General features: G+C 38.4%; 3 protein-coding genes and 1 long non-coding RNA gene across 6 annotated transcripts; 3 read left to right on the top strand and 1 right to left on the bottom strand.

Moving 5' to 3' along the window:
* The first annotated feature begins 390 nt into the window (after positions 1 to 390).
* Positions 391 to 14,575, top strand: LOC5516846 (sodium/glucose cotransporter 5). The gene is made up of 16 exons (XM_048720422.1): positions 391 to 547; positions 988 to 1,094; positions 3,031 to 3,102; positions 3,233 to 3,337; positions 3,478 to 3,537; positions 4,050 to 4,154; positions 4,273 to 4,378; positions 8,808 to 8,888; positions 8,983 to 9,191; positions 9,498 to 9,633; positions 9,788 to 9,895; positions 10,390 to 10,540; positions 10,946 to 11,114; positions 11,411 to 11,626; positions 12,679 to 12,877; positions 13,494 to 14,575. Exons 2-16 carry the CDS (start codon positions 996 to 998, stop codon positions 13,706 to 13,708), a joined length of 2,031 nt encoding a protein of 676 aa, XP_048576379.1. The 5' UTR covers positions 391 to 547; positions 988 to 995; the 3' UTR covers positions 13,709 to 14,575.
* Positions 8,676 to 11,122, bottom strand: LOC116620849. Its single transcript, XR_004297261.2, has 3 exons — positions 10,990 to 11,122; positions 10,369 to 10,561; positions 8,676 to 9,252 (listed from the first exon to the last, which is right to left on the bottom strand). It is a non-coding gene; the product is annotated as an uncharacterized LOC116620849 (long non-coding RNA).
* A 283-nt stretch (positions 14,576 to 14,858) lies between the features above and the next one.
* On the top strand, positions 14,859 to 16,611 carry LOC5516795 (carbohydrate sulfotransferase 1). Its single transcript, XM_001636845.3, has one exon. The coding sequence runs from the start codon at positions 14,859 to 14,861 to the stop codon at positions 15,999 to 16,001; it is 1,143 nt and encodes a 380-aa protein (XP_001636895.2). The 3' UTR covers positions 16,002 to 16,611.
* Positions 16,612 to 16,787: 176 nt separating this feature from the next.
* Positions 16,788 to 24,599, top strand: LOC5516794 (cobalamin trafficking protein CblD). 3 transcript variants are annotated; one of them, XM_032386749.2, is made up of 6 exons: positions 16,803 to 17,041; positions 21,966 to 22,083; positions 22,389 to 22,630; positions 23,136 to 23,357; positions 23,915 to 24,001; positions 24,248 to 24,599. In XM_032386749.2, exons 1-6 carry the CDS (start codon positions 17,030 to 17,032, stop codon positions 24,443 to 24,445), a joined length of 879 nt encoding a protein of 292 aa, XP_032242640.1. In that variant the 5' UTR covers positions 16,803 to 17,029; the 3' UTR covers positions 24,446 to 24,599. The 3 variants fall into 3 exon arrangements, with proteins under 3 accessions (XP_032242639.1, XP_001636894.2, XP_032242640.1); XM_032386748.2 differs by lacking the exons at positions 21,966 to 22,083; positions 22,389 to 22,630; positions 23,136 to 23,357; positions 23,915 to 24,001; positions 24,248 to 24,599 and adding exons at positions 18,159 to 18,397; positions 18,886 to 18,994; positions 19,226 to 19,721; positions 20,043 to 20,534 and having other exon boundaries at positions 16,788 to 17,041; XM_001636844.3 differs by lacking the exons at positions 21,966 to 22,083; positions 22,389 to 22,630; positions 23,136 to 23,357; positions 23,915 to 24,001; positions 24,248 to 24,599 and adding exons at positions 18,159 to 18,397; positions 18,886 to 18,994; positions 19,226 to 19,721; positions 19,987 to 20,534 and having other exon boundaries at positions 16,788 to 17,041.
* Positions 24,600 to 24,873: the final 274 nt, after the last annotated feature.

The raw sequence follows: 24,873 nt of genomic DNA, 5'->3' as shown, positions 1-24,873 counted from the left end.
TGCGCTGTGTGTCACCATCTGTGATTTTCATGAAGATAATGCCCACTCCCCCGACCCCCTATTCTGGGAGTTAAGTGAGTTAGAGGGAATTACCTATGGGTTAATATTCATGGTGTTCTTTGTCAGTTGTCATTGATACGCGAGGGGGGAGGAAGGAGAGCTCTCCACAATATCCGACCGCCGTATAGCTCTCTACGCAGGCTACATACCTCCTACTACTTATTGCCAAATACTTGTGATTTATAGCAGATTTCTCTCCTCTTTCTCACTCATAAATCAGGTGTTCAAAGCCACATGCCTGTAATTAGCAGTTGAAATTAATTTCCAATTAGTATCCTTTCTCAAAATTCCATACTTTGATACCGATCGCCAGGCAACGCACACGAGTCAGCGGTTTTATACCATTGTGATTCCGTGCGCATCATGCTTCATTTCATTCATTGCTCTTCGAAAGCGCGCCTTTTCACGCCTTATGGCTCTTTTCTAATTTCTGCACCGGGTTTGACTACCTGAGCTGAGTTTCTTCGACTTCTTCAGCCCATACAAGGTAAACTCGCTGTTGCACATTGATGTGTAGCTACTTGTTGCTCTAGAATCGATTCTTTGCCATTGCTATCGGTACCTCTAGTATTTGGATTATTTTGACCTCTTAATAAGTAAATTAGGAATTATCGCTTGATAACTTATTGATATTCTCCATAGCGTTTCTCGAGCAATATTATTGATGCATTGCCTTTTTGATTTAGTTTACGATCACTCAGTTTTACCACTTTGTGTAACTTGAACCGGTTGAGAGCAAACCATCGTTTGCTTATAGTACCTTGCACGCTATCGTACGGTACGGTTGTTTTGCAGTAGAAATCCACTTATAACATCCTTTGTTTTATTACAAATCTTAAGTGGTTTTGTTTGCCTAGTTTTGAATTATTTCTCCATTTTTTTTTTACTTCTAACCAGATTGCTTATGTGAAACTCTTGTCTTTCCAGGTACCAACATGTCCACTCTGTATCAGAGCGAGCCACCCGGCTTAGAACCAGCTGATGTGGCTATAGTTGTTTTATACTTCGTGGTCGTTGTTGGAGTTGGTATCTATGTAAGTATTTTCAAATTACTGTGCAAAAAAAACGGCTTGGAACGTGAACCAATTGTCACCAATCGGTTCACTCCGCGTGGAGTAGTAATTTTACTCGTTCTCACGTGATCATAACATTTAGGCGAAATCGAATTCAAAACCACAGGAGAAACAAGGAGAAACTAAGTTAGTCTTCTTTTTTTGATAGACATTTTTACAGTCTTGTCGCACCTTGATATCGATATATTTTTCTTTGACAAGAAGTTTCAAACAGCCAACAACAATATTCTCTTACTCTCTGTTGAATAATTTCAAGTGGCCCATTCATTATTAGAATAGACCAAAAACTGGAATTCGACTTTGCCAAATTTTCGTCTTAAATAAGACTTCTTTAGGGCAAAAGAAGAAGAGGAAGTCTTATTATAGACGAAAATGAGTCAAATTCCAGTTTTTGGTGTATTGTATTCATTCTTCTTGGGGGTGTAGAGCTCGGATTATGAATTGGATTATGTTTGTCAATAGGGTCTTTGTTTGTTTAATGCCCGAATCCTTTCAGAAGATAGTTACAGTAGAAGTGACGGGGAGTGAAACTGTAACTCTTGTATGTAGTGATGCGTGTAGTATGTTGCTATGTCAAACATTGCTGCTATCCCAAATTGCAACCTGATCCGCACGCTCTATTCAAACTTCTATTTGTGTGTTCTGCATCGTATGTTTTTTTGGTTTCCAATCTATCAGCTTTATTCCCTTGAAGAATATTGAATACATTTGCCTTTTTTGCCTGAAAATTAACTTGATGTTGATGAAGTGTACCGAATATTTTGCAACAAGTGCGTACGAACAGTCAACGCTGTTCCTAGTCTAACAACAGTGGAGCGAATACCAGATCTAACTCTCCCTGACACAGTAGAGAGAAGACACACCTCCAAAACTGCAGTTCTGATTGGCTTAGAGCCATCACGCCCACCACAGTTTCACTCCCCTCTATTTTTCTTGCCTCTCCGAGGCTTGTGATGCACTTTGTGCATCTTTCGCCGACACTAAGCATATCCGAAATCTTCAGGGGATCTATAACCGATAAACGAGCAAAGACCCTGTTGACAAAAATAATTTACTTCATAATGCAAGCCCAAAACTGGAATAAATGGAATTGCACTCAATAGGTTTCAAATAATAAGCTTAAAACTTGACTTGATTGGTAGTTTCTGTTGCACAAAAAAAAGTCAATTGATTTGGCACATCAAAAGCTGTAGCCATGCTTAGTGCCATGGCAATCTTGATTCTGCCAGGCCAGACTCTAGTGTTGCAGACATCAAACCGATCATGTACCCAATCTAAACAATTATTTGGCGTAGCAGAAGGGTGGCGTCTGCAATGGGCCTATTATTCTTTATGGTTTATGCAAATTCAGGTGATTATGGATAGTATCAATTGTTTTTTGTCACCTATGTAGATAATGAATAATGTTTATTTGGGGGTAGATATATGAAGATATATTACTTTTTTAACAAACACAATGGTTTGGATGGACTAGAAACTAGTGTAGGGAAGGGGGTATCAATAAACTGTTGATCAATTATACTATAGACCTAAAGGATAATGTTGTATTGAATGTGTGTAGATGAGCCAAACGTTAGACCTTTTGATATCTGTGAATCTGCATTTCACTCTCTTACTCCAAGCTTTGCTAAGGTAGCATTAGACCCAACATTTTAAATCCAAAATATAGCCACCCCACTTACACACATTCTCTTGCACATTTCTAATCTTATAATAGTCCACTGTTGCTTGAGGTTCATGTGCATTAAACACACTGAAAATCTGCTATAAAATCTTGAATAGTGGTACCTTGCTTCTAATTACACTTGAGCACTGTAGGAGGTTTTTTGATATATGTATGATATCTTGTTAGTAAGTCTGCACCTTAACATATGGATGATCTGTGATGTTTTGGCAGGCTATGTTTAAGTCCACCCGTAGCACTGTCAGCGGCTATTTCCTGGCTGGAAGGTTTATGACCTGGTTGCCAGTGAGTACCACTCTTTTTTTATCTATTTTTTTTTTACCTATTTACCTCCATTGTATTCTTTGCCACTAGCCAGCATTTTGTAACGTCTGTCTGTAATGTTTCTGTTTGTAATGTTTATAACTGACTGTAGGTTGGGGCTTCATTGTTTGCCAGTAACATCGGCAGTGAGCATTTCATCGGTCTAGCAGGGTCCGGTGCAGCAGCAGGCATAGGTGTTGGTGCTTTTGAGTTTAATGTGAGTATTGTCTTCTAATTGCAGAATGTTATGATGCATGTAATTTGTAAATGTAAATATGTGCGCATTAGAAATAAATAGCTAGAAGATCATATGACAGAAAGATCTAGAGTACTAAATACTTAAATGACTTTTCACAGGCCTTGATTCTACTTCAACTCTTAGGCTGGGTTTTCTTACCTGTCTACATAGCTGGAGGGGTAAGCATGATGTGTGATAAACCCCAAAATGCTTGATAAGCCCAGTTTGATTCTGCACACCAAGAGTGTGTTTAGATAGTTCCAGCATTGTTTAGATAGTTCCAGCATTGTTTAGACAGTTCCAGCATTGTTTAGATAGTTCCAGCATTGTTTAGATTGTTCCAGCATTGTTTAGATAGTTCCAGCATTGTTTAGACAGTTCCAGCATTGTTTAGATAGTTTTGTAAGAACATTTCAATATCTAAAAGAACATTCATCTGGAGAAGGGAGGGGCAAACCTCTCTAGTCAGGCCTTCCATTTATTGGTGGCAAACACTTTTCTTCCAAGGGGGCAGATATTACCCTTCCTTTGTAAAATTCTATTTTACTTCTTCCCCTTTTTTGCTAGCTAGGGAAACTTTGATCTTCATGTTGTTTTTGAGGGGGTCATGGATGGAAGTGAGGTGACCGCTTGGCTTTTCTTGCCATGGCTCATGAATTTTCAATGATTATTTCATCCTATTCTCATTTAGGTATGCACCTTGCCTGAGTATATCAACAGGAGATATGGAGGGCAGAGGATCCGGGTGTGGCTCTCCATTCTATCTATCCTCCTCTACATATTCACTAAAATATCTGTAAGTAAACTTTGCAGTGGAATTTGAGCACCCAGAATAACTGTTTGTTCAGACGTCTTTGTTTGTTTCTTCGTTTATCTTTTGTTGATGAACAAAAATGTTTGTTTTGTCTACTCAGGTGAACCTATTTTCTGGTGCATTATTCATCAAGCTTGCTCTAGGGTGGAACCTGTATCTCGCCATATTGCTAATGCTGTTCCTTACATGTCTCTGTACTATCACTGGTATGTATATGGAGTGGTTTTCAAAATCCAGCGCAACAAAATGTAATTGTTAAAGTGAAATAGCCAGAAAAAAAAGAGAACAAAGACATAACTCAGTGTATTAGTACTAAATAAACTAAATACAGGGTGGTGAAGAGTATTTTCGTGATTCGTGAAAAGCCTAAAAATAAACCCGTGATTCGTGATTGAGTACTCTATCGTGATCCGTGATTGGGGTATTTTTACTTTCGTGACTCGTGATTTCGCATGGCTAAATTCGTGAAACGTGACCGTTGACGCCGACAATAATTAAAACTGCTGTGCTATTTTAATATCCGATGTATCAAGTGTCTTAGTTTGTGTGACACTACTCCACCAATACTTGACAGCGCTATTGTTTTATCTTAAGTATGATTGGTTAAGTAACATAAATCCAGGTCAGTTTTGACTGACTCGTCAAAGGCTAACGATAGTCCATTCATTTTTCGAAGCTTGCATTGTTGCATAAACGTGGCGTATTTACAAAGATCTCGACTTATACCTTGCATCGTGGATGGAGAGTTCTGATCCTAGCGTCAAATTTATTTTGACGTTCTACTTAACTCAGCAAGAGAAAACAGAGACAAAATCTGCTGTAGTACACAAGAAAAAAGCAAAAGTTAAAACCGTGATTCGTGAAAGCTTCTTTTTTAAATTCGTGATTTGTGAAAGTCTGAAAAATAACTTCGTGATTCGTGATGGGCCCCCCCTCTTCACCACCCTGTAAATAGTATTTCACTGGTTTTTGAAAACCACTCTGAGATTAGGCCTGTACTATTACTGGCATGTATATAATATAGATTAAGCCTGTACTATCACTGGCATGTATATAACATAGATTAAGCCTGTAATATCACTGGCATGTATATAACATAGATTAAGCCTGTACTATCACTGGCATGTATATAACATAGATTAAGCCTGTAATATCACTGGCATGTATATAACATAGATTAAGCCTGTAATATCACTGGCATGTATATAACATAGATTAAGCCTGTAATATCACTGGCATGTATATAACATAGATTAAGCCTGTAATAACACTGGCATGTATATAACATAGATTAAGACTGTACTATCACTGGCATATATATAACATAGATTAAGACTGTAATATCACTGGCATGTATATAACATAGATTAAGCCTGTAATATCACTGGCATATATATAACATAGATTAAGCCTGTACTATCACTGGCATGTATATAACATAGATTAAGACTGTACTATCACTGGCATATATATAACATAGATTAAGCCTGTACTATTACTGGCATGTATATAACATAGATTAAGACTGTACTATCACTGGCATGTATATAACATAGATTAAGACTGTACTATCACTGGCATGTATATAACATAGATTAAGCCTGTACTATCACTGGCATGTATATAACATAGATTAAGCCTGTAATATCACTGGCATGTATATAACATAGATTAAGACTGTAATAACACTGGCATGTATATAACATAGATTAAGCCTGTACTATCACTGGCATGTATATAACATAGATTAAGACTGTACTATCACTGGCATGTATATAACATAGATTAAGCCTGTACTATCACTGGCATGTATATAACATAGATTAAGCCTGTAATATCACTGGCATGTATATAACATAGATTAAGACTGTAATAACACTGGCATGTATAACATAGATTAAGCCTGTAATATCCCTGGCATGTATATAACATAGATTAAGCCTGTACTATTACTGGCATGTATATAACATAGATTAAGACTGTACTATCACTGGCATGTATATAACATAGATTAAGACTGTACTATTACTGGCATGTATATAACATAGATTAAGCCTGTACTATCACTGGCATGTATATAACATAGATTAAGCCTGTAATATCACTGGCATGTATATAACATAGATTAAGACTGTACTATCACTGGCATGTATATAACATAGATTAAGACTGTAATAACACTGGCATATATATAACATAGATTAAGACTGTACTATCACTGGCATGTATATAACATAGATTAAGACTGTACTATCACTGGCATGTATATAACATAGATTAAGACTGTACTATTACTGGCATGTATATAACATAGATTAAGCCTGTAATAACACTGCATATATATAACATAGATTAAGCCTGTACTATCACTGGCATGTATATAACATAGATTAAGACTGTAATATCACTGGCATGTATATAACATAGATTAAGCCTGTAATATCACTGGCATGTATATAACATAGATTAAGCCTGTAATATCACTGGCATATATATAACATAGATTAAGCCTGTACTATCACTGGCATGTATATAACATAGATTAAGCCTGTACTATTACTGGCATGTATATAACATAGATTAAGCCTGTAATATCACTGGCATGTATATAACATAGATTAAGCCTGTAATAACACTGGCATATATATAACATAGATTAAGACTGATAACCCAATTTATGCCCTGATTCAAAACAGTAGCATTTATTTCAACCAGCATGTCTTTAGGTCTGAAGAAAGTCTCACCTTGTAACTGTAAATGCATGTTGCTTTTCCAAGTTTTTTACTGTTAGATTTCAACCTTAAAGGTCCTGTAAACACCCCATAGATCATTTTTGGGATATGAAGGAAAATCTGGTGTAGAATACAAATATTGAGGTCTTTTTGCCCGTTTCGGCCTTAAAGTTGACCTTTTGGCAATTGCAATTCTACTTCCGGTTGAATATACGATGGAAGTAAATTCACCCTATAGGTTTTAACATTAATTTCATGGTTGTTGCACTTAAATAAAACTATCTTCATAGGTTTCAACGGCAACGACATAATGTTAGGTCACTTTTTCACATTTCACAGCACACAAAATGCTGTGTTTTACCAAAGTTCACCCAAGGTCACTCAGCAAACATGCCTTGTAGAAACTCTCACAGCAACACAGCCATCATTTGAAAAGTTTGAGAATGATGAAGAATAAGAACTTGTCAATTACAAACCTACAAAACAGAAATGTCAGCTGACAATGAATGAGATTTACAATGATACTCCATCAACAGAACAGTGGTAAAAAAAAGAAAGTGGACAGTTAAAACAATAAAATGGTCAGTTTTATTCACAGACCTTTATTCTATTATGCAACTGCTACCATTTTACCACTAGAATGAATATCTGCTTTAAAAGGGTTACAATTGTTCGCCTTTTTGGGGGAAGGTTTTAGTTTTCAAATAGGAAATATTGAGAACAGTTTTCATGCAAAAATAACAACTTTGCCGCCCAAAGCTAACTGCAATCTCAAGTCTTTGGCTGCGTCACAATCTTTTTATTTCAGTCATCTCATCCTACTTTAGAGGTGTTATAAGGAGCAGGTTCTTCTGATTTATCATTACAAAATGCTCCATAACCTTCAAAGTGTTGATTGTTTTGCTGTGCGAGTTTTAACCTCTGAGTTTGCAAAATGACCTTGTATGAACTTGGAAAAAACACAGCATTTTGTGTCGTGCAGAATGAAAAAAAATAACCTTAAAATCAAACTAAGTTAGAGGAAATTTCTATCAAAGATCTTTTGCAGTGATTTGCAGTGAGTTTCCAATGAAACATTTTTGTAGCTGTTAAAATTTAAGAAGTTTGTTTTATTTAAGCGCAAAAAACATCAAATTAGTGTTAAAACCTATAGGGTAAATTTACTTCTGCCGTATATTCAACCAGAAGTAAAATTGCAATTGCCAAAATGTCAACTTAAAAGCCATAACCGCAAAAAGACTTCAATATTCGTAATCTATACCAGAAATTCTGTTAGATATTGACAAAATAGTCTGTTTGATACTAGGGGTTTACAGGACCTTTAATGCCTATTTATAGTTGTGCAATTGAGAAAGGCTTTAATAAGCCATATTACCATTTTTTAGCAGTCATGGTAAAGAATCCTGCATTCTGATTGGCTTATAGAGCAGTCCAGAGATTCCTAAATCTGCCCTAGGTCCAAGAATCAATATTTTAGCGCCCTGCTTCCTCAAAGTATGTTTTCGCTGGCGCTTAAAAAAATTATTTACTGGGTAAAGGTCGGTCTGCGACCTCGGCCTTGACCTTGACCTCGAAAATAACCACTATTTATTATTATTATTATTACTATCATTGTCATTGTTTATTATGCCGCAACACAGAAGCCATTTCGCAGTCGGTTAGACCACTCATTGGTTAGACCGCTAACCAATGAGAGAGCGCCAGAAAGCACTGGGCGCCGTAAAGTAGACAAGAGATACAAACACACACTAAATCAACAACAACACAAAGCTAAAAAACAACTCTAACTTTATTCAAACCATAGAGACGAGCTCCCTGTGTCAATACAGTAATTTACCTGAGGTGGAAAGGGGTTTGCAAAATACTAATTCTAACCATGTTTACTTTTTCTTGGTTTGACCAGGTGGATTGGCTGCTGTGATCTATACTGACACCCTATGCACCTTTCTGATGGGTGTTGGCTCACTGACGGTAATGGGCATGGGTGAGTAAGTCCTTATTTTATCCTCTTCTCTTAAGCTTCATCAAAGAACAACAGCAACTTTATTTATAAAGAACTGTTTATTCAAATCCTTTAGGATTTTCTAAAATTGGTGGCTACTCTGGCTTGCAAGAGAAGTACATGAAGGCGGTTGCCAATGAAACACTCTATTCTAATAACACTTGCGGCTGGCCTCGACATGATTCCTTCACAATGCTCAGAGATCCTGTCAATTCAGACATTCCCTGGCCAGGATTCCTTCTCGGACAGACTGTCGCTTCTATCTGGTACTGGTGCGCTGATCAGGTGAGACTAACCATATATTCCTGACATGTATATATAAGGCTCTACCATATCTATGGCGCACCTGGAATTCAAGAAAAAGTACAGCAATCTTCCATGATTTCATAGATAAGATACACCCTGATCTTAAAGGTCATTTTGGAGCAAATAAGTATGTCTTTTGAATATTAAACATTATTTCTAATGGTGGAACGGAAGTCCATACCCTCTCTGCTCCCCTCACACCCACTCCCTTCAGTCACCATAGAGAACTTGGTGTTTCTCTCCCTCTCTTGCTAACACCTTATGTACTCTGTGTGTCTATGGCAGGTGATTGTTCAGCGAGCTCTTGCAGCCAAAAGCTTGTCGCATGCTCAAGGTGCTTGTCTATTCGCTGGCTACATCAAGATTCTGCCTCTCTTCACCCTTGTCATGCCAGGCATGATAAGCCGAGTGTTATCACCAGGTAAGCATGCCATCTCTCCCGCAGACTTACTATCACATCAGACTGCATGGCTTGTATGATGTAGTGTCATTGAGAGTATTGAGGTGTTATAGCATGGAATTCATAACATAGGATTGCAGAATTATTTATCATGTAATTTGTATCTGTGCTGTAGATCGAGTTGCTTGCAGTACTCGTGAGTCTTGCATGGCAGTGTGTGGGAGTGAAGTCGGGTGTTCAAACATCGCTTACCCTGAGCTTGTTCTCAAGATTATGCCTACAGGTAATGTGCTATACATGTAGACCCCACTAGACTTGCCGCAAGTCATCCTTGCCTACAAGTAATGTGCTATACATGTAGACCCCACTAGACTTGCCGCAAGTCATCCTTGCCTACAGGTAATGTGCTATACATGTAGACCCCACTAGACTTGCCGCAAGTCATCCTTGCCTACAAGTAATGTGCTATAGATGTAGATCCCACTAGACTTGCCCTTAGTTTCCCTTGCCTACAAGTGATGTGCTATAGATTTAGACCGAACAAGACTTACCACGAGGTGCCCTATAACATGCAAAGCACACACTCCCTGTAACCCTATATAGAGGAATCTCCACCTCCTGACTAGGTATGTGCTTTTTGCGGGTTAGAATTATGCATGGTCTTTTGATATTGTCTAGGTCTCTCTGCTTAAATGTTTTCAAGGTCTCATGATATTGTCTGCTTTAAGGTCTTTGAGGCCTCACTACTCTCAATACCTTGATATTTTCTGCTTAAAGGTCTTCGTGGTCTGATGATGGCTGTGATGATGGCCGCCTTGATGAGTGACTTGACTTCCATCTTTAACAGCGCCAGCACTCTCTTCACTATCGACGTGTATGGCCGGATCAGGTCCAAGGCATCCGTCAGAGAGCTCATGATTGTAGGACGGTAAGTAATGCCTTTCAATATCTAAATAAAGAAGGAATTTTTGAGTTAAATTAAAACAATTTTGGTGTTTCAGAGCTTTTAAAATTGGCTAGTTGTGAGCACAAAAGTTACTGTTTTCAGACCTGTTCCTCTTTTCTGTCTGTATCAGTTTATTTTTCCTGAAAGTAGAGGTCTCTTCTTTCTATTAGCTGATCAAAATACAAATATAGGCCTCTGCATCTTATGCTCCCGCTTAATGCGGAGTGACACAAAGAATCCATTTCCATCAGTTAATTCAAGCGAGTAACCAAGATATTTTCAATATAGTTCCAGTTTGTACCCTGCATTATTTTGAATGCAGTGCTGTTCTCCTATATACAGTATGTACTACGAGCTGTCCTAAAAACCGTTGTGTTGTGGTTTCAGCGTGATGGTTGCTGTCATGACTGGTATTGGCATTCTGTGGATACCTGTGGTACAGAACGTCCAAGGAGGCCAACTGTTTATTTACATCCAAGCCGTCAGCGCCTATTTCTCGCCCCCTATCGCTTGCCTTTATGTTGTCTCAATTCTTTGGACCAAAGCCACTGAGAAGGTGACAACAGACCTTGCAACATACAACATCATTGTTTCTTATAAAAACCTTAGATTTAACGAAGTTCTAGGAGTTGTTCATTTTGATATTGTGTTCATGGTGTATAATTTGTTATGGTTTCAGGGTGTGTATTCTAGGGGATGGTAATCTGTTTTGTTAAACATTACAGGGTGCTTTCTGAGGGATGGTGATTGTTTTTATTATCGTTTCAGGGTGTATTATGGGGGATGATGATCAGTTTTGTTATCGTTCAGGGCGCATTCTGGGGATGATGATCGGTTATGTTGTCATTACAGGGTGCTTTCTGGGGGATGGTGATTGGTTTTGTGGTCGGTGCTATCAGAATGGTGTTGGACTTTGTGTACCTGGCCCCACTATGTGGGGAGACAGACACTCGGCCTGCTATCACCGCCAACCTTCACTACATGTACTTCGCCCTTGTGCTCTTCTGGATCACCGCTATCGCCATAGTTGTCATCAGTCTCCTCACCAAGCCTCATGAGGGAGCCAATGTAAGTTGAAAGCATTCCCGCCTATACCCCGTACCACCACATAACACATGCTATTTCTCCTGACAACCAGATTTTGTGGATGTGAGGTGTTATGGTCATTCCGAAGTTCAAAGGTGCAGCAGGCGAATTGTGACAGCCTATGATCAACTTGAGAGCACTAAACACCAATGAAACCAATTTTGTTAGGCCCGATTCATGCTCCTGTCATGCCGAATCTTATTGTCTATTTGTATCAACGAGCGTGATGTATGAATCGGGCCTTCGATGATTTAAATAATTATATACTGGTATATAATAATTATTACCTTGATATTGCTATCAATTTGTTCTACTGCCTCAATATATTTCCGCCTTATATGATTTCCCTTATTTGATCTACCATCATTAACACTTACTTGTATCATCTGTATCACCATCATCCAGCACTGTGGACTCTGAAACCAGCGATCCGAGTATAGTGCTTTAGACCATGGCAGTCCTTAGTTAAATATAGTAACCATTGATTCACCTGGTTATATAGGCCGCTCGCCTTCTTTAATAGAACCATGACAGCCCCTTGTTTGGTGTAGTAACCATTGATTCACCTGGTTATATAGGCCGCTCGCCTTCTTTAATAGAACCATGACAGCCCCTTGTTTGGTGTAGTAACCATTGATTCACCTGGTTATATAGACCGCTCGCCTTCTTTAATAGAACCATGACAGCCCCCTGTTTGGTGTAGTAACCAGTGATTCACCTGGTTATATAGACCGCTCGCCTTCTTTAATAGAACCATGACAGCCCCCTGTTTGGTGTAGTAACCATTAATTCACCTTGTTATATAGACCACTCGCCTTCTTTAATAGAACCATAATAGCCCCTTGTTTGGTGTAGTAACCATTAATTCACCTGGTTATATAGACCACTCGCCTTCTTTAATATAACCATGACAGCCCCTTGTTTGGTGTAGTAACCATTGATTCACCTGGTTATATAGGCCGCTCGCCTTCTTTAATAGAACCATAACAGCCCCTTGCTTGGTGTAGTAACCATTGATTCACCTGGTTATATAGACCGCTCGTCTTACATGGTGGACCTTGAAGGATGAGTTTTCCACCACTGACCACCTGGAGACTGACCGAGATGATGAGATGGGAATGGAGATGTTGGCCACCGAAGAAAAGCCAACACCAGATAACGAAAAACTAGTTGACACCAAGGAAGCAGACAACATCGTTCACTCATTCAAGGACCCGGAAATACAGATAATAGGTAATGATGACATCATCATCGTCATGACCCCATGACCACTACCATTATCGCCACCATCATCATAGTCATCACCACCGTCATCATTACTATCATCATCACCAACATCATCATCATCATCACCACCACCATCATCATATCCAACATCATCATCATCATCATATCCAACATCATCACCGTCGTCATATCTAACATTATCATATCCAACGTCATCATCATCATTACCACCATTATCATCATCATCACCATCATCATTGTCATCACCACTACCACCATTATCATCATCATCACCATCATCATAGTAATCACCACTACCACCATTATCATCATCATCACCATCATCATCACAACCACCATCACCTCACAACATCATCACTATCACCATCCATCATAATCACCATCCATTTATCATCTCCATCACATCATCATCTCATCCAACATCACCACCTTATCATCGCCATTATTAACGCTGTTGCCATCACCATCATTACCACAATCCACACACAATCACATTCAAGATAATCATTGGGAAATTGGAAAAGCTCAAATACCGTCCACATTGGTGGATAATATTAGCAACAAAGACTTGAATAAATATTTTCGTGGTTGCTTATCCCAGGTGATAACAAGTCTTTCACTCGTCGCTTCTGTAACTGGTTCTGTGGCTACGAGGCAGACAGCGAGGAATCCAAGAAAGCTGCCCTGGAGCACAAGCAGCGCCTGGATGTCATCAAGCACCTCGAGCAGGATCCCAAAGCCAAACTCTTCCTTCAAATTAACGTAGTGATAATCCTGTGTGTTGGCCTCTTCCTTTTTATCTTCTTTTCCGTATAACGTCACAGGAAGAGCTCGCACGTTGGCGTCATGGTATAAAGTCATAGGAACAGCTCAAAGATATATATCATGACGTCATAGTATTACGTCATAGGAAGGACTCTTACGTAACCATATACCCATGACGTCATGGTTTAATACATTTGAAGAGCTCCCAGATAGCCATATATGCATTACGCTTAATCGGACAGCTATTTTATTCCAATTTTTATTTTTTGCTTCTCTTAAACCCTATTTATTAATTGTTCTCCGTTCGCAGTTCGAGTAGTTTGTAATATGTCGTTCCGGTTCAATGCTTGCAATCTGCGCATGGCGTTTAGGATTTTTAGAGTGATTTAGTTTAATGTGACACAGGTTCAAACATACTATCTGTGGTTCCCTATAGTGTAAGGAAACTGGCCTTTGTTGTAACCCCCCATATATTGTGCGAGCGCTAACAGCGGTATGCTTGCAGGCGCGTACACAGGAGCGGAGAGCAAGGTGCGCGCAGGGTGCACCCTCCCCCCCCCCCCAAAAAAAAAGTTGGTCATTTCTTAAGTACTATGCTTTTTCCATGTGATACCTATGACTGCGCATGTCTCACCATGTGTCCTTATTTGCTGTTGTAAGGTATGGCGTTACTAGCCCGGCTAAAAGAACCCGCTAATGTTTTTTTCTAACTTATGCGAGAATTTATCTTATCCCAGTCATGTTTCTTGGAATTAATTTTTTTTATAATTTTAATACTTTAATTCAGAAACTACTTACCACATTTTAATTCAATTAGCAAGTGTCCTGTATCTTATTGACAAAGTGTTAGTTGCTATTAACGACGGTAAATATTCCGTAAATATTCAAATGCAAATTAAATTCCAAAGCCTTAAAAAATAAGCCTTAAAAAATAAGCCTTAATTGACTGGTATAACAAAAGATTACAAAAACGAGAAAGAAATAGAGGCTACTGCTCATTTTATCAGCTGTGCATTTGTTTTTTTCAAAATATATTTTTTGTTCTAATGCATCATGCGTACGACCCAGGGGACATTAAGATTTAAGTGGCGATTATTTTCCTCTAGAAAACTGCATGAGATCGAAGACTGACACGTTGGCAGTATTCTCAATGGCCCTTAATAACATTGATAATTGTCTGATTCTAAGGGGTTAATCAAAGATGCCTCGTCTATCAAACCGAGCGAAAGTGTTGTATCCGTGTTCGCTTTTAACTTTGTTTATACTTATAAACCTCTTAAGAAACAAGGGAGAATTTGACAAAACGAGGTCCCTTGTCTCGCCAAAGGCAAAGAAGGAAGTCAACTTGCTTATCGTTACACAAGGTCGCAGTGGTTCAACTTTTCTTGGCCAGATTTTAGACATGCACCCAAATGTTTTCTACATCTACGAGCCTTTACGTTCGGTAGAAAAAGCAGAAAATATTTTGAACTTTTATTCGGTCAACATAACGGAAAGTTACTGTAACTCGCTAATGCAGTTCTTGGATGGTATACTTAATTGTCGATTTAAAAAATCCAAAGTCCTAGATGAATTTTCCACGCCTGGACACTTTCGTTATTCAAGCCGTGTTCTGAGGTCGCCGCCTTTGTGCAAACGGGAGCGCGAGTGCGGTGTCTTAGACGCAGACGAACTTAACAAAGTATGCCGCGTCCGACATAAGGCTACGGTGGTAAAAATTCTTGACCACAGAATTCCGCCGAAAGATTTTCGTAAGACCTTTGCAGAAGCCCTAGAAGGCAGCGATTATCAGAGTAAAGTACTTTATCTGTTTCGCGATCCACGGGCGATCATCGCATCCATGGATGGGGATTGGATAGGCATTAAGAACTCTGTCGGGGAGATCATAGCTCCCTATAATCCTGAAAGTGCAGAGTTCAGTCGATATGCCCGATCAATCTGCGCGCAAATGGAGGAAAGCCTCGGCTTTGCGGAGAGTCCGCCATCTTGGCACGCGCTCGAAACAATGCTCTTGCGATATGAGGATCTGGTCATGAGTCCTGAAAAAGTCGTGAAACAAGTGTTTGAATTTATTGGCATGGACCCTCCACTTGGAATCGAGTCTTGGCTCGACCAACACATGAATTTCAAACAAGCGGATTTGCACGATAGCGAGGGTAAATATCTGATCAGGAAGAACTCTACGCTATCACTTAATAAATGGCGTTTGAAGTCGTCTGCTGGGCTCATTCGTGTCGTGGAAAAACACTGCAAGCACCTGATGGACCGTCTGGGGTACAAAACACTCGATGGGTCACGTGACTTGCAGAAACGCCTCACCTACAGTCTGATCAGGGAGATTTGACACTCTGATCAGGGAGATTTGACAGTCTGATCAGGGAGATTTGACAGTCTGATAGTGATATATGACAGTCTGATAGTGATATATGACAGTTTTCACAGTGATAATCAGTGAGAATCAACAGTGGTAACCAGGGAAATCTAACTGTCTAACAGAAATATTTGACAATCTATTCAGGGAGATTTAATAGTCTTATCAGAGAGATTTGACATTCTGATCAAAAGTCAACTAAAGATTGCTCGTTAAAACGGGGCCTTCCTGCGTACATACGAAGCGCTTTCAGAAATGGCTCGGCCTCATTATAACGCAAAAACGATATACAACGAGAAGTTTACCATTTTGCTACAACGCGTCATCGTTTCGAAGGATTACATTTTCGTCCATTCACACGGCACCCAATGGGCATCGGGCTGTTCCGTTTTCGATCGTTTTCGCGGATACATGTTGACAATATGTACCGTATCCGTGAAAAAGGGCGTTCTGGGCACAGGCTTACCAACCTCTCAGTCAGTCTTCAGTCCCAGTAACTAGCCCGAATATTTTCACGATTGATCACCTGTAATTGTCCTATAATTGTTTTATATTCTAGAATAAAGTTCGAAATAAACTCTCATTGCTTTGTGGTGTGAATTTATTCAGAATAAGCGGTATTTCTAACGTTTGAGCAAGAGGGATTCCGCGTTACCTATAAGTGGAGTCATTGGAGGAGAGCGCGACGAAACCAAAACCACGGCTGGAAACCGAGCTTTTATGGACCTAAAGCGTTATAGCTGGCGGTTTACCTGTGGTACGACGTGATGTTTCGCACTGCACTCTGGGTAACATCAAGTGTTCAACAACAAGGGAAGATGTCTTGCGCTGTTGTTTGTGGAATTCGATGAAATATATCCATTAGAATCTGCTATTTGCTCGCGAATTCAGTCCTTTGAGACTCTCAGCTGTGTATTTCACATTACAAGGCTATTAAATCGTCATCTGGAAGAAGTTTTAAAAACAGGGCCAGCGAAAAGCCAAAAAGACACAAATTCAAAATGGCCACCAAGGTAAGATCTCAAATAAAGACAAATTTCTCGCTTTTTCAGAAAAATAAAATGACGCGTAGTTGTTATTGTACGGTTAAGATAATGGGCTGGGTTACCGAAGATTTGCCTTTTTTTATGGGTTTTGTTGCGGTTTGTTGCGCATTTTGCGCTCTATTTGGGTTTTAATTTTAGTTTGTCTTAGACTTGGCAACAACTTTGTACATTGTTTGGCTTTTTCTTACTACAAATAGACTAAAACTACAAATAAAGTAAATATTTAGTTGCGAGTATCGTAATAAGATTCTTTGTTTTTGTAGTTTCATACCTCAAGCCCAATATGTGTCTGATATATGTCTACTGTGTATTTAGTATTGGGCTTCTACTTTTTTACAAGAAATATGCTAGGAAATAATTCTTTTAATTATCCTTACTTTTTTTGCCACTACACTCTCACATTCTTTTTTTACTTTTACTCATCTCAAATCCAAGTTTTTACTTTCCCTTGTTTTACTACTGTTGTACCATGTATGCTCTTGCTACTCAACTCAGACATCCAGGTTTTTACTTTTGCATGTAAAAAAAGCAAGTGCGTTGAGCTCATGCCAGACATAAAGTTTGTAGATATTATTGTTATTTTTACAGGGAAAAATTTTTGTATCAGGTTCTTGTACTTTGTGGTTTTAATGAAAAAGCAGGCCATTTGCTTAAACTTAAATGCCTTCTATAGAATTGTTTAAAACAAGTGACAGCCTTTTTTCCTTCATAACATAGGAAAAATGAATGCAGTGTAATGTACGACACTTATGAATTTATGCTCAATCTACAAGTATGGACTATACTTAAACTGCATCAGCAGTTTTAATATACTTTGAGGCAGTACACTGTAATTATATGGACACTTGGTGATTAGAATTCAAGCAAATTTGATTTGAAATCCTTTTGGCTGGTCGCTCACTGGAGATGCTTGTATTCTTCTGTCTGTCCATTGCAAGAAGAATTAAGTGATGTAAAATCTGTCTGTTTGTATCAAGTCAGTGTTATTAATATCCTACTGGAAACGGGACAGAGGATCTCCCTTTTTGCTTTTTGGATGGGAAACTCAGTTCCTTGCTTTGCTTATTCACTTTTTTGATGACAGGACATCACCATTGGAACCAAATTCAGCTCATACAAAGAGCTTGAAAGAAGAATACAAGCATACGAACAAAAGCATTTTGTCATATTTTCCAAGTCAAAGACCCGGACCTTAAGCGCTTACAAGAAAAGATGTCCCAAAAAGAGGACCAACAGTGACTTACTTTATAGTGAAATGACATTTGCTTGTATGCATGGTGGAGTCTTCAGGTCGTATTCCAAGGGTATTAGAGCACTAAAAAGGTAAGAGATACCATCATTTATGGCTATATTTCAAGGGAAAGCTTAACATATATATCATTGGGGGGCATTACACCAAACTGTCTTTATGGGCTTCAAATATTTAGCTTCCAGCCTCAAAATATCTAGGGTTTTGGATTGAATGTAACTTCTTGGTTTTTCTTTTGCTGCTAGACTTACAGTAGTTTATTTGTTAAACATTTACACTAGAAAGGGTCCGCAGTAAATGGCCATGCTGTTGCGGCTACCCCGCCTATTGTGGCGAAGCTAATAAAATAAAATAAATAAAATAAATGTATTTCAGGTGACTGTCAATACCAGCTGGCCAATACTACATTATTTTGTACGCCTTTTTCTTACTAGCCCTAATATGGGAGAGATGAAAATTAAGCATGTCATTCTCCCATTTTTGAACCAAGCCCTAATAACATTTTATAAACTGTCAGTCTTTTCTTGTGAATCGTATGACAAATATGTACTTTCTTTTCTAGATCGCGCAAACTAGGATGTCCACTAGCTATCAAACTGTCAATATCTAATGATGGTCAAGAACTTGTTGTGAGGCATATCAACAATAAACACAACCATGAAGTGAATGAGGTATGATGATTAAGTGTTATTCACCTATAATTTAAAAATGTTCTGATAGGTTTTCATGGAAAATTTTCAATTGTGTTTTTGAGATGTGTTTTTTAGTGTTTTTGAGGTAAGGTTGTATTGATGATTCAATTTAAAAGGACCAAAAATAAAACACTTTAAAGATATTAGGAAAGTAAAGTACAACATATTTTGAATGATTCCACTAAGTGTTGAATTATGTGTTTCATTTAGAGTGATTTCAAGAAACTTCTGGAGCGAAGAAGACTGGATAACAGATCAGGTCTAAAGGTTCTTGCAAAAAGGAAAGAAGATACAGAGAATCAGCCAAAGACGAAAAAAGATACAGAGAGTCAACCAGAGATGAAAGTAGATCCTGAAAAAAAGAAACAGTCCAAAACAGATTTGAAGGCTAAGAAATATGATGCATTTATGATTACACAAAGGTTGGCAACCCTTGCAAGTAAGGCTAGTGGGCAAGCCTTTTGGGAGAGGCTTAACCTTTTAAGGCAAATAGCAGGAGCTTGGAAACGTGGAGAAGAAGTTTATGTTAAAAGTTCAAGTGACAACAAGGACGCTATTGTTGCTGATGACATGGAGTATACAGAATCTATTCAGAATGTAGATGCTGAAAGTACAACCTATGTCACTGATAAAAATGAAGAAGTGGAAAATGATAGGATTTCACAAGAAGAAGATGAAACTGTAGAAGAGGAGGAAGACGAAAATGGTGAGAGTTCAGCTATACACTGAATAATTCCATAATAAAAACACTGAGATGCCATAAAAATCATGTCTGTTACACAGTAGAAAGCTAACACAGCATATTCTACACATTGAATTCAGTTAAAGTGTATCCTAATGGCAAGCAACAGAAACTCCTAAACCAAAATGTGTTTTTTTATACTTTATTGTGAAGCTGCTGCTGTTTTTGTGTGCCCATTCTCAAAGCACAGTATGTTTTTCTCATTACATCACTGAAATCTGTTTTGTAGATCCTGCTATTGTCATTGTTGCTGCTCCTCTATCTGAAGTTGAAATGCCCTTTCAGCTCTAAAGAAGCGCATCACTGCCTTAAAGCGAAGCAAGTCAAGCAAGACCCCTACAGTACTAGTCTAGAGTACAGTGAGAAAGCTAGAAAATGTTGACCTCTTTACAAGAAACTTCTTCTTCTGAAAGAGTCAATGGCACTGGAAGTAATGGACAGCTTAAAATGCTTAGATGGGGGATAAGTCCTTTGTTGCTATACTGTGTATGCAACTATGACCATACATTCATCAGTTCTGCAAGCCCAGACCGACATGTCATGAGATGCTGTTGCCAACGGTTTTAAGAAGAATTACCATTTTGAAAAATTTACAGTTACTTATCCATGCACTGTCTTGAAATAAGTATTCTTACTACAAAGGTTGATTCTGATCCAACCAAGACTAGAAACCCCTAGATGTAGCTGGTGATTCCTTGCTTAACTTGGATGACTGTAATGTTGTTAAATGTAGAATGTTTTACTGTTTTCTTACACAATAAATGATTGATGAGCCAATCACAAAATCTTAATCACTTCAAAGCACACAATGTTTTGCAATCAGCTTTTTTCTCCATTTTCACACCTTAGTAAATTATTCCTCCCTGCATCAGTTCTTTTTGGGTGAGAAATTCATTTGGGTTTATACATACAAGAAATCATTTCTCGTTTACATAAAAGAGTTATTTTTTTTTCACATTGCTTCTCAACACAATTTTGAAAGTTATCTTTTCCTATCCTCTAGATAAATTCTTGAGTAGGCTAATCTGGCAATCTTTAGTTTGCATTAGGGTACATTTCAGTGTATTTGAGGAACATATATGTGTGAAAGGGCTTCTGATGTGTTGGACTTTTATAGGGGTGAACATAGGGCATAGAGTCTCTTGTTGGCGTTCATTTTATACACAGTCTACATGGGCATCCCAGTTCACCAGTTTAGCTCATGACCGATGAACATACTGAGGAGCATTCCACAACTAAGTTTCGGATAAAAATACAAGCAAATATTGTCTTTGAAGAAGCTAAAGGCCTGGTTAAACTAGGTGACATGTTGAAGGCATCATGTAGCATGCGCCATGTCTCCTAAATGTTTCCTAGTTTAGCCACTACCAGAAACAAGTAGTACCGTACACTGTCCAAAAAAAACATTTATTTGTTTTGCTACAAGATTTGTCGCGTGCTACAATGTTTCTCTGGGTGTCTGAACTAGGAGACATGCAGGCGACATGTATCTTGTTACATGTTGGGGGGGGGGGGGGGGGGTTATAGCATATCATGCCCTTGTGTTGTCTAGTAATAGTGGGAGAGGGGGAAGGGTTTCTTGAAACCACTAAGTATTGTCACTAACAAGATCCAACAAGTAAATTATCTTGTTCACCATTAAGGCACAATTGATCCTATAGGAAATACTGACTTTTTGTGGAAAATTCTACAATTAGGGTCGAAAGAAAATTGTTCCCTCAACATATTGCTGAGGCTCAAATAAAGGGTTGGATTGTGATGGGGTATGGGATCTCCAGCCCTACCAACCCTCCCCCACACAAAAACAATATGTTTAAAGAATAATTAGTTTAATTAGAATAATTAGTTTTTAAAAGAATAAATATTTTTCTCTTGTTTTTACTTTGACCAAATACAAGGGTTTTAACACCCTCAACATTGTTTTATATTTGAACAATAAAGCATGTTTAGTGAACTTTAAGAACCATTATTTTAAAACAGTCTTGTTTTTTGTTATTATGTCTTTTACTTCTTTTTACTATCCCTGTCACAATAATGTGACAATAATGTAATGTAATTTAAAAAAAACACTTGAACCTAAAATAAGTCATATTTTATTTATAGGCATGAACAGGGCAGTCTTACTACTTTCCCAAGCTGTAGGCAATGGTGCAATATTGTATTTAAAGAACACTTTGACCTAATTACAGCCATATTGTATATTTATAGGCATTGAACAGGTCTAGCCGGGCAGTCTGCTACTTTCCTAACCTGCGGGCCATGGTAATACAGACTAGAGGCGGCGCTGCACTGAGCACTTCCACCGGAATCACAAGCAACCGGCCAGGTAACTCACTACTTCCCCATGCCCTGCCCCTTGTACAGTAACTAGCGCTGTAAAAATCATGCAAATAAGGAAGGCAAATACTTGAGAATATCTTCATGGTAATGGTGACAGTACAACTTTTCCTTGTGAATGTTCTTGTTCCTATGAGGGTCACCTCTCTATCAATAATTTATGTAATGCCATTTTGCTATTGCTTCAATTAATAAGAATAAGCTGCTTACCGTAGCTCAGCCTTGTTCAATATAACAGTACATGGGCAATTTTGTCAAATATCCATCAACCCTGATTTTTCATATCTTTCTCAGGTCAAGGGTGGACTGATATTAATCTTGGTCCATTTGCCCCTAAAGACCCGAGGTTTCCTTTGCCAGGAAATGTTGGTCTTTCTTGCTTGACAGATAAAAGTCCTGGGATTCTATCAACTAGGAGACAGCCATTGATGAATGCATTCTTGGAGGCCCAATCAGAACAGATTCGTAAAGAGGAGACCATGGCTGCATTTTGTAGTTCTCTGAATGCCAAGACAGCTGAACCAGCCATTGACATGGTACACAATGTTTATTTTTTTTACATTTTAACATAAATGTTTTTATTTGGGATGTGTGAACTTGCTGAGAATAGCCAGCACTTGTTAACATGCCTCTCTTAGAATGTGTTGTGATGGTCAAATATTAAAGAACTTTGGAAAACATTACCGTTTAAAATGCATCCATATATAATATATATCCCTTTTGTTATTTTTGTGTGTTGAAAATGAAAAAAAGATCAAGATTTTCTTTTATGTCCTGAACACATCCCAATTTTGGTTAATTCATTCTTAATATCCTAGCAGTGAAATAATCTATTTTGTGTTTTTGCATGATGTTTATCTCATAAGTAATTGCAACTATGTCTATGATTATGCACAACAACAACAAAAAAATAATAAGTATAAAGTAAAAGGTAATTCATCCTGTAGGTTCTGTTTTGCCAGTATATGAGTGTGAGAGTCTCCCATGCTCTCTTTAAGTCACAAAACACTTAGCATGCATTATTACTTTGTCTTATTTTAGCCTGAGGAACAATCACTAACCATCCATGAGCAGCCTGGGACAGTAGAGTGCAGTGTCCAGACATGTCCTTCTTTTCTTCACCGTGGATTCATGGAGCTTTTTCCGGACAAAAGCCTCCAGCCTGGTGACCTGACGGTGATCAGCATCAGCCAACACTCCAAGAACGACATGAGTCTGTGGAATGTTGACGTTGAGGAAGAGCGGGAGCAGCTCATGAGCAATGTAAATTTTTAGGATTTTGTTTTTGTGTGGACTGGAAATCATGAACCTGTAATCGGGGCATAAAAAAACCTCTTGTCATTTTGGCCTGTGGTGCCTTCTTCAGTGCCAGTGCTAAAACACTAATTCACCCTCTTTTACTTGCATGTCTACACTGACAAGTAAAGTCTATCATGTGAAGTGCATAGATCTAAACAAATACAGTACAAAATATTTCATTTCCTTATTATTTAATTTATTATCAAGATTTTCATTTGTGTTTGTTAAATCCCTAAAAATAGAGCATTTAAGGGCGCATTTTATTAATTCGTGATTCTGGAATGAGAATGATTAGAATAGAAAAAGCCTGTGTTTGTTTATCCCACTTTCCCATTCCGGAATGGAACGAAGGCCATTCCACCCATTCTGCTACCTGTAGCAGAATGACTCAAATGTCATTCTGAACATTCTCTACTAACCATTCCCATTCCAGAATGATAGGAAAAAACATGCCCTAAGGTAGGATAAGGTAGGGTAATAGCTAATGATAATTGTGACTTTTATTTTTTTTTTTTTTGCAGTTTGTTGAGAGTGCAAAGGAGATCTGCAATAATTTGATGGCAGCAGGGTACTGGGCAGACTTCATTGATCCCTCCTCTGGAACTTCTGTGAGTTTATAGACACATACACAGGGGGTGTGCCGGAACCCTCACACTCAACTGGAAAGTCCCCTTCCTAAGACTAAATGGTCCGCTTTATGGGTAAACAAACCCCCCCTCCTCCCCCCAGCTCAAAATTGTGGCTACGGGCCTGATTTTTATAGTATAAATAAAGAATTAGCATATGTATATAAACATTATTTTAGACTCCAGCTTCAGACTGCATTTCACTTAATGCTTTTTTTATACTCCTAGTATTTTGGCCCCCATACAAACACAACTTTGTTTGAGACTGACGAGCGCTTCAACCACCTTGGCTTCAACGTGATGGATCTCGGCTGTTGCAAGGTAATCAGTCATCATCTGTGGGGAACATATGCCTTCATCGGCAGTCTCTTCACCAATGCTCCGGCCGACTGCGATATTCTCAGCGATGTGCTACACCAGCATTAGGATGTCAAGTATCGAATGAAACACAGAGTCACCTAGCAGATGGACTTAGGACTTAATATTTAGTGATGTACAAATAAAAGATAATAACGCTCTTATGTTTGCTAAGCAGAAATATCTAATGTAAGAAATTTTGATAAAATTGAAACAACAGAGACATTTGTTTTGTGAGTCTTCTTTCAAGTCAACCAAAAATAACAACAATGATACAACACTACCAGCAGAATTCATGTTGTCTATAAAAGGTATTGCAATGCCCTATCCCGAAGGTAATCAATTTCTGCTAATTTTTTTTTCTTTCTATTGTGTAGTTCCAGAAAATATCCATACTCCCTCTATTGAGGGTGTTGGAGGTATGACCCCCACCCCTCTGGAATTTCCACCCCCCTGGAAAAAATAAATACAGTAACTTTTAAGGGAAAAGGGCATTT

This window comes from Nematostella vectensis, chromosome 2 (assembly GCF_932526225.1).
Source record: "Nematostella vectensis chromosome 2, jaNemVect1.1, whole genome shotgun sequence".
Lineage (NCBI taxonomy): Eukaryota > Metazoa > Cnidaria > Anthozoa > Actiniaria > Edwardsiidae > Nematostella > Nematostella vectensis.
This window is presented reverse-complemented; position numbering and strand designations above follow the sequence as displayed.

Excerpts from the sequence above, each read along its gene's own strand:
- LOC5516846 (XM_048720422.1), top strand. The coding sequence starts at position 996 with ATGTCCACTCTGTATCAGAGCGAGCCACCCGGCTTAGAACCAGCTGAT. Across the intron at positions 3,338-3,477 it reads TTGGTGCTTTTGAGTTTAAT|GCCTTGATTCTACTTCAACT; the intron begins GTGAGTATTGTC and ends GACTTTTCACAG. Across the intron at positions 8,889-8,982 it reads ACTGACGGTAATGGGCATGG|GATTTTCTAAAATTGGTGGC; the intron begins GTGAGTAAGTCC and ends CAAATCCTTTAG.
- LOC5516795 (XM_001636845.3), top strand. The coding sequence starts at position 14,859 with ATGCCTCGTCTATCAAACCGAGCGAAAGTGTTGTATCCGTGTTCGCTT.
- LOC5516794 (XM_032386748.2), top strand. Across the intron at positions 18,398-18,885 it reads GGTATTAGAGCACTAAAAAG|ATCGCGCAAACTAGGATGTC; the intron begins GTAAGAGATACC and ends TTTCTTTTCTAG. Across the intron at positions 18,995-19,225 it reads ACAACCATGAAGTGAATGAG|AGTGATTTCAAGAAACTTCT; the intron begins GTATGATGATTA and ends TGTTTCATTTAG.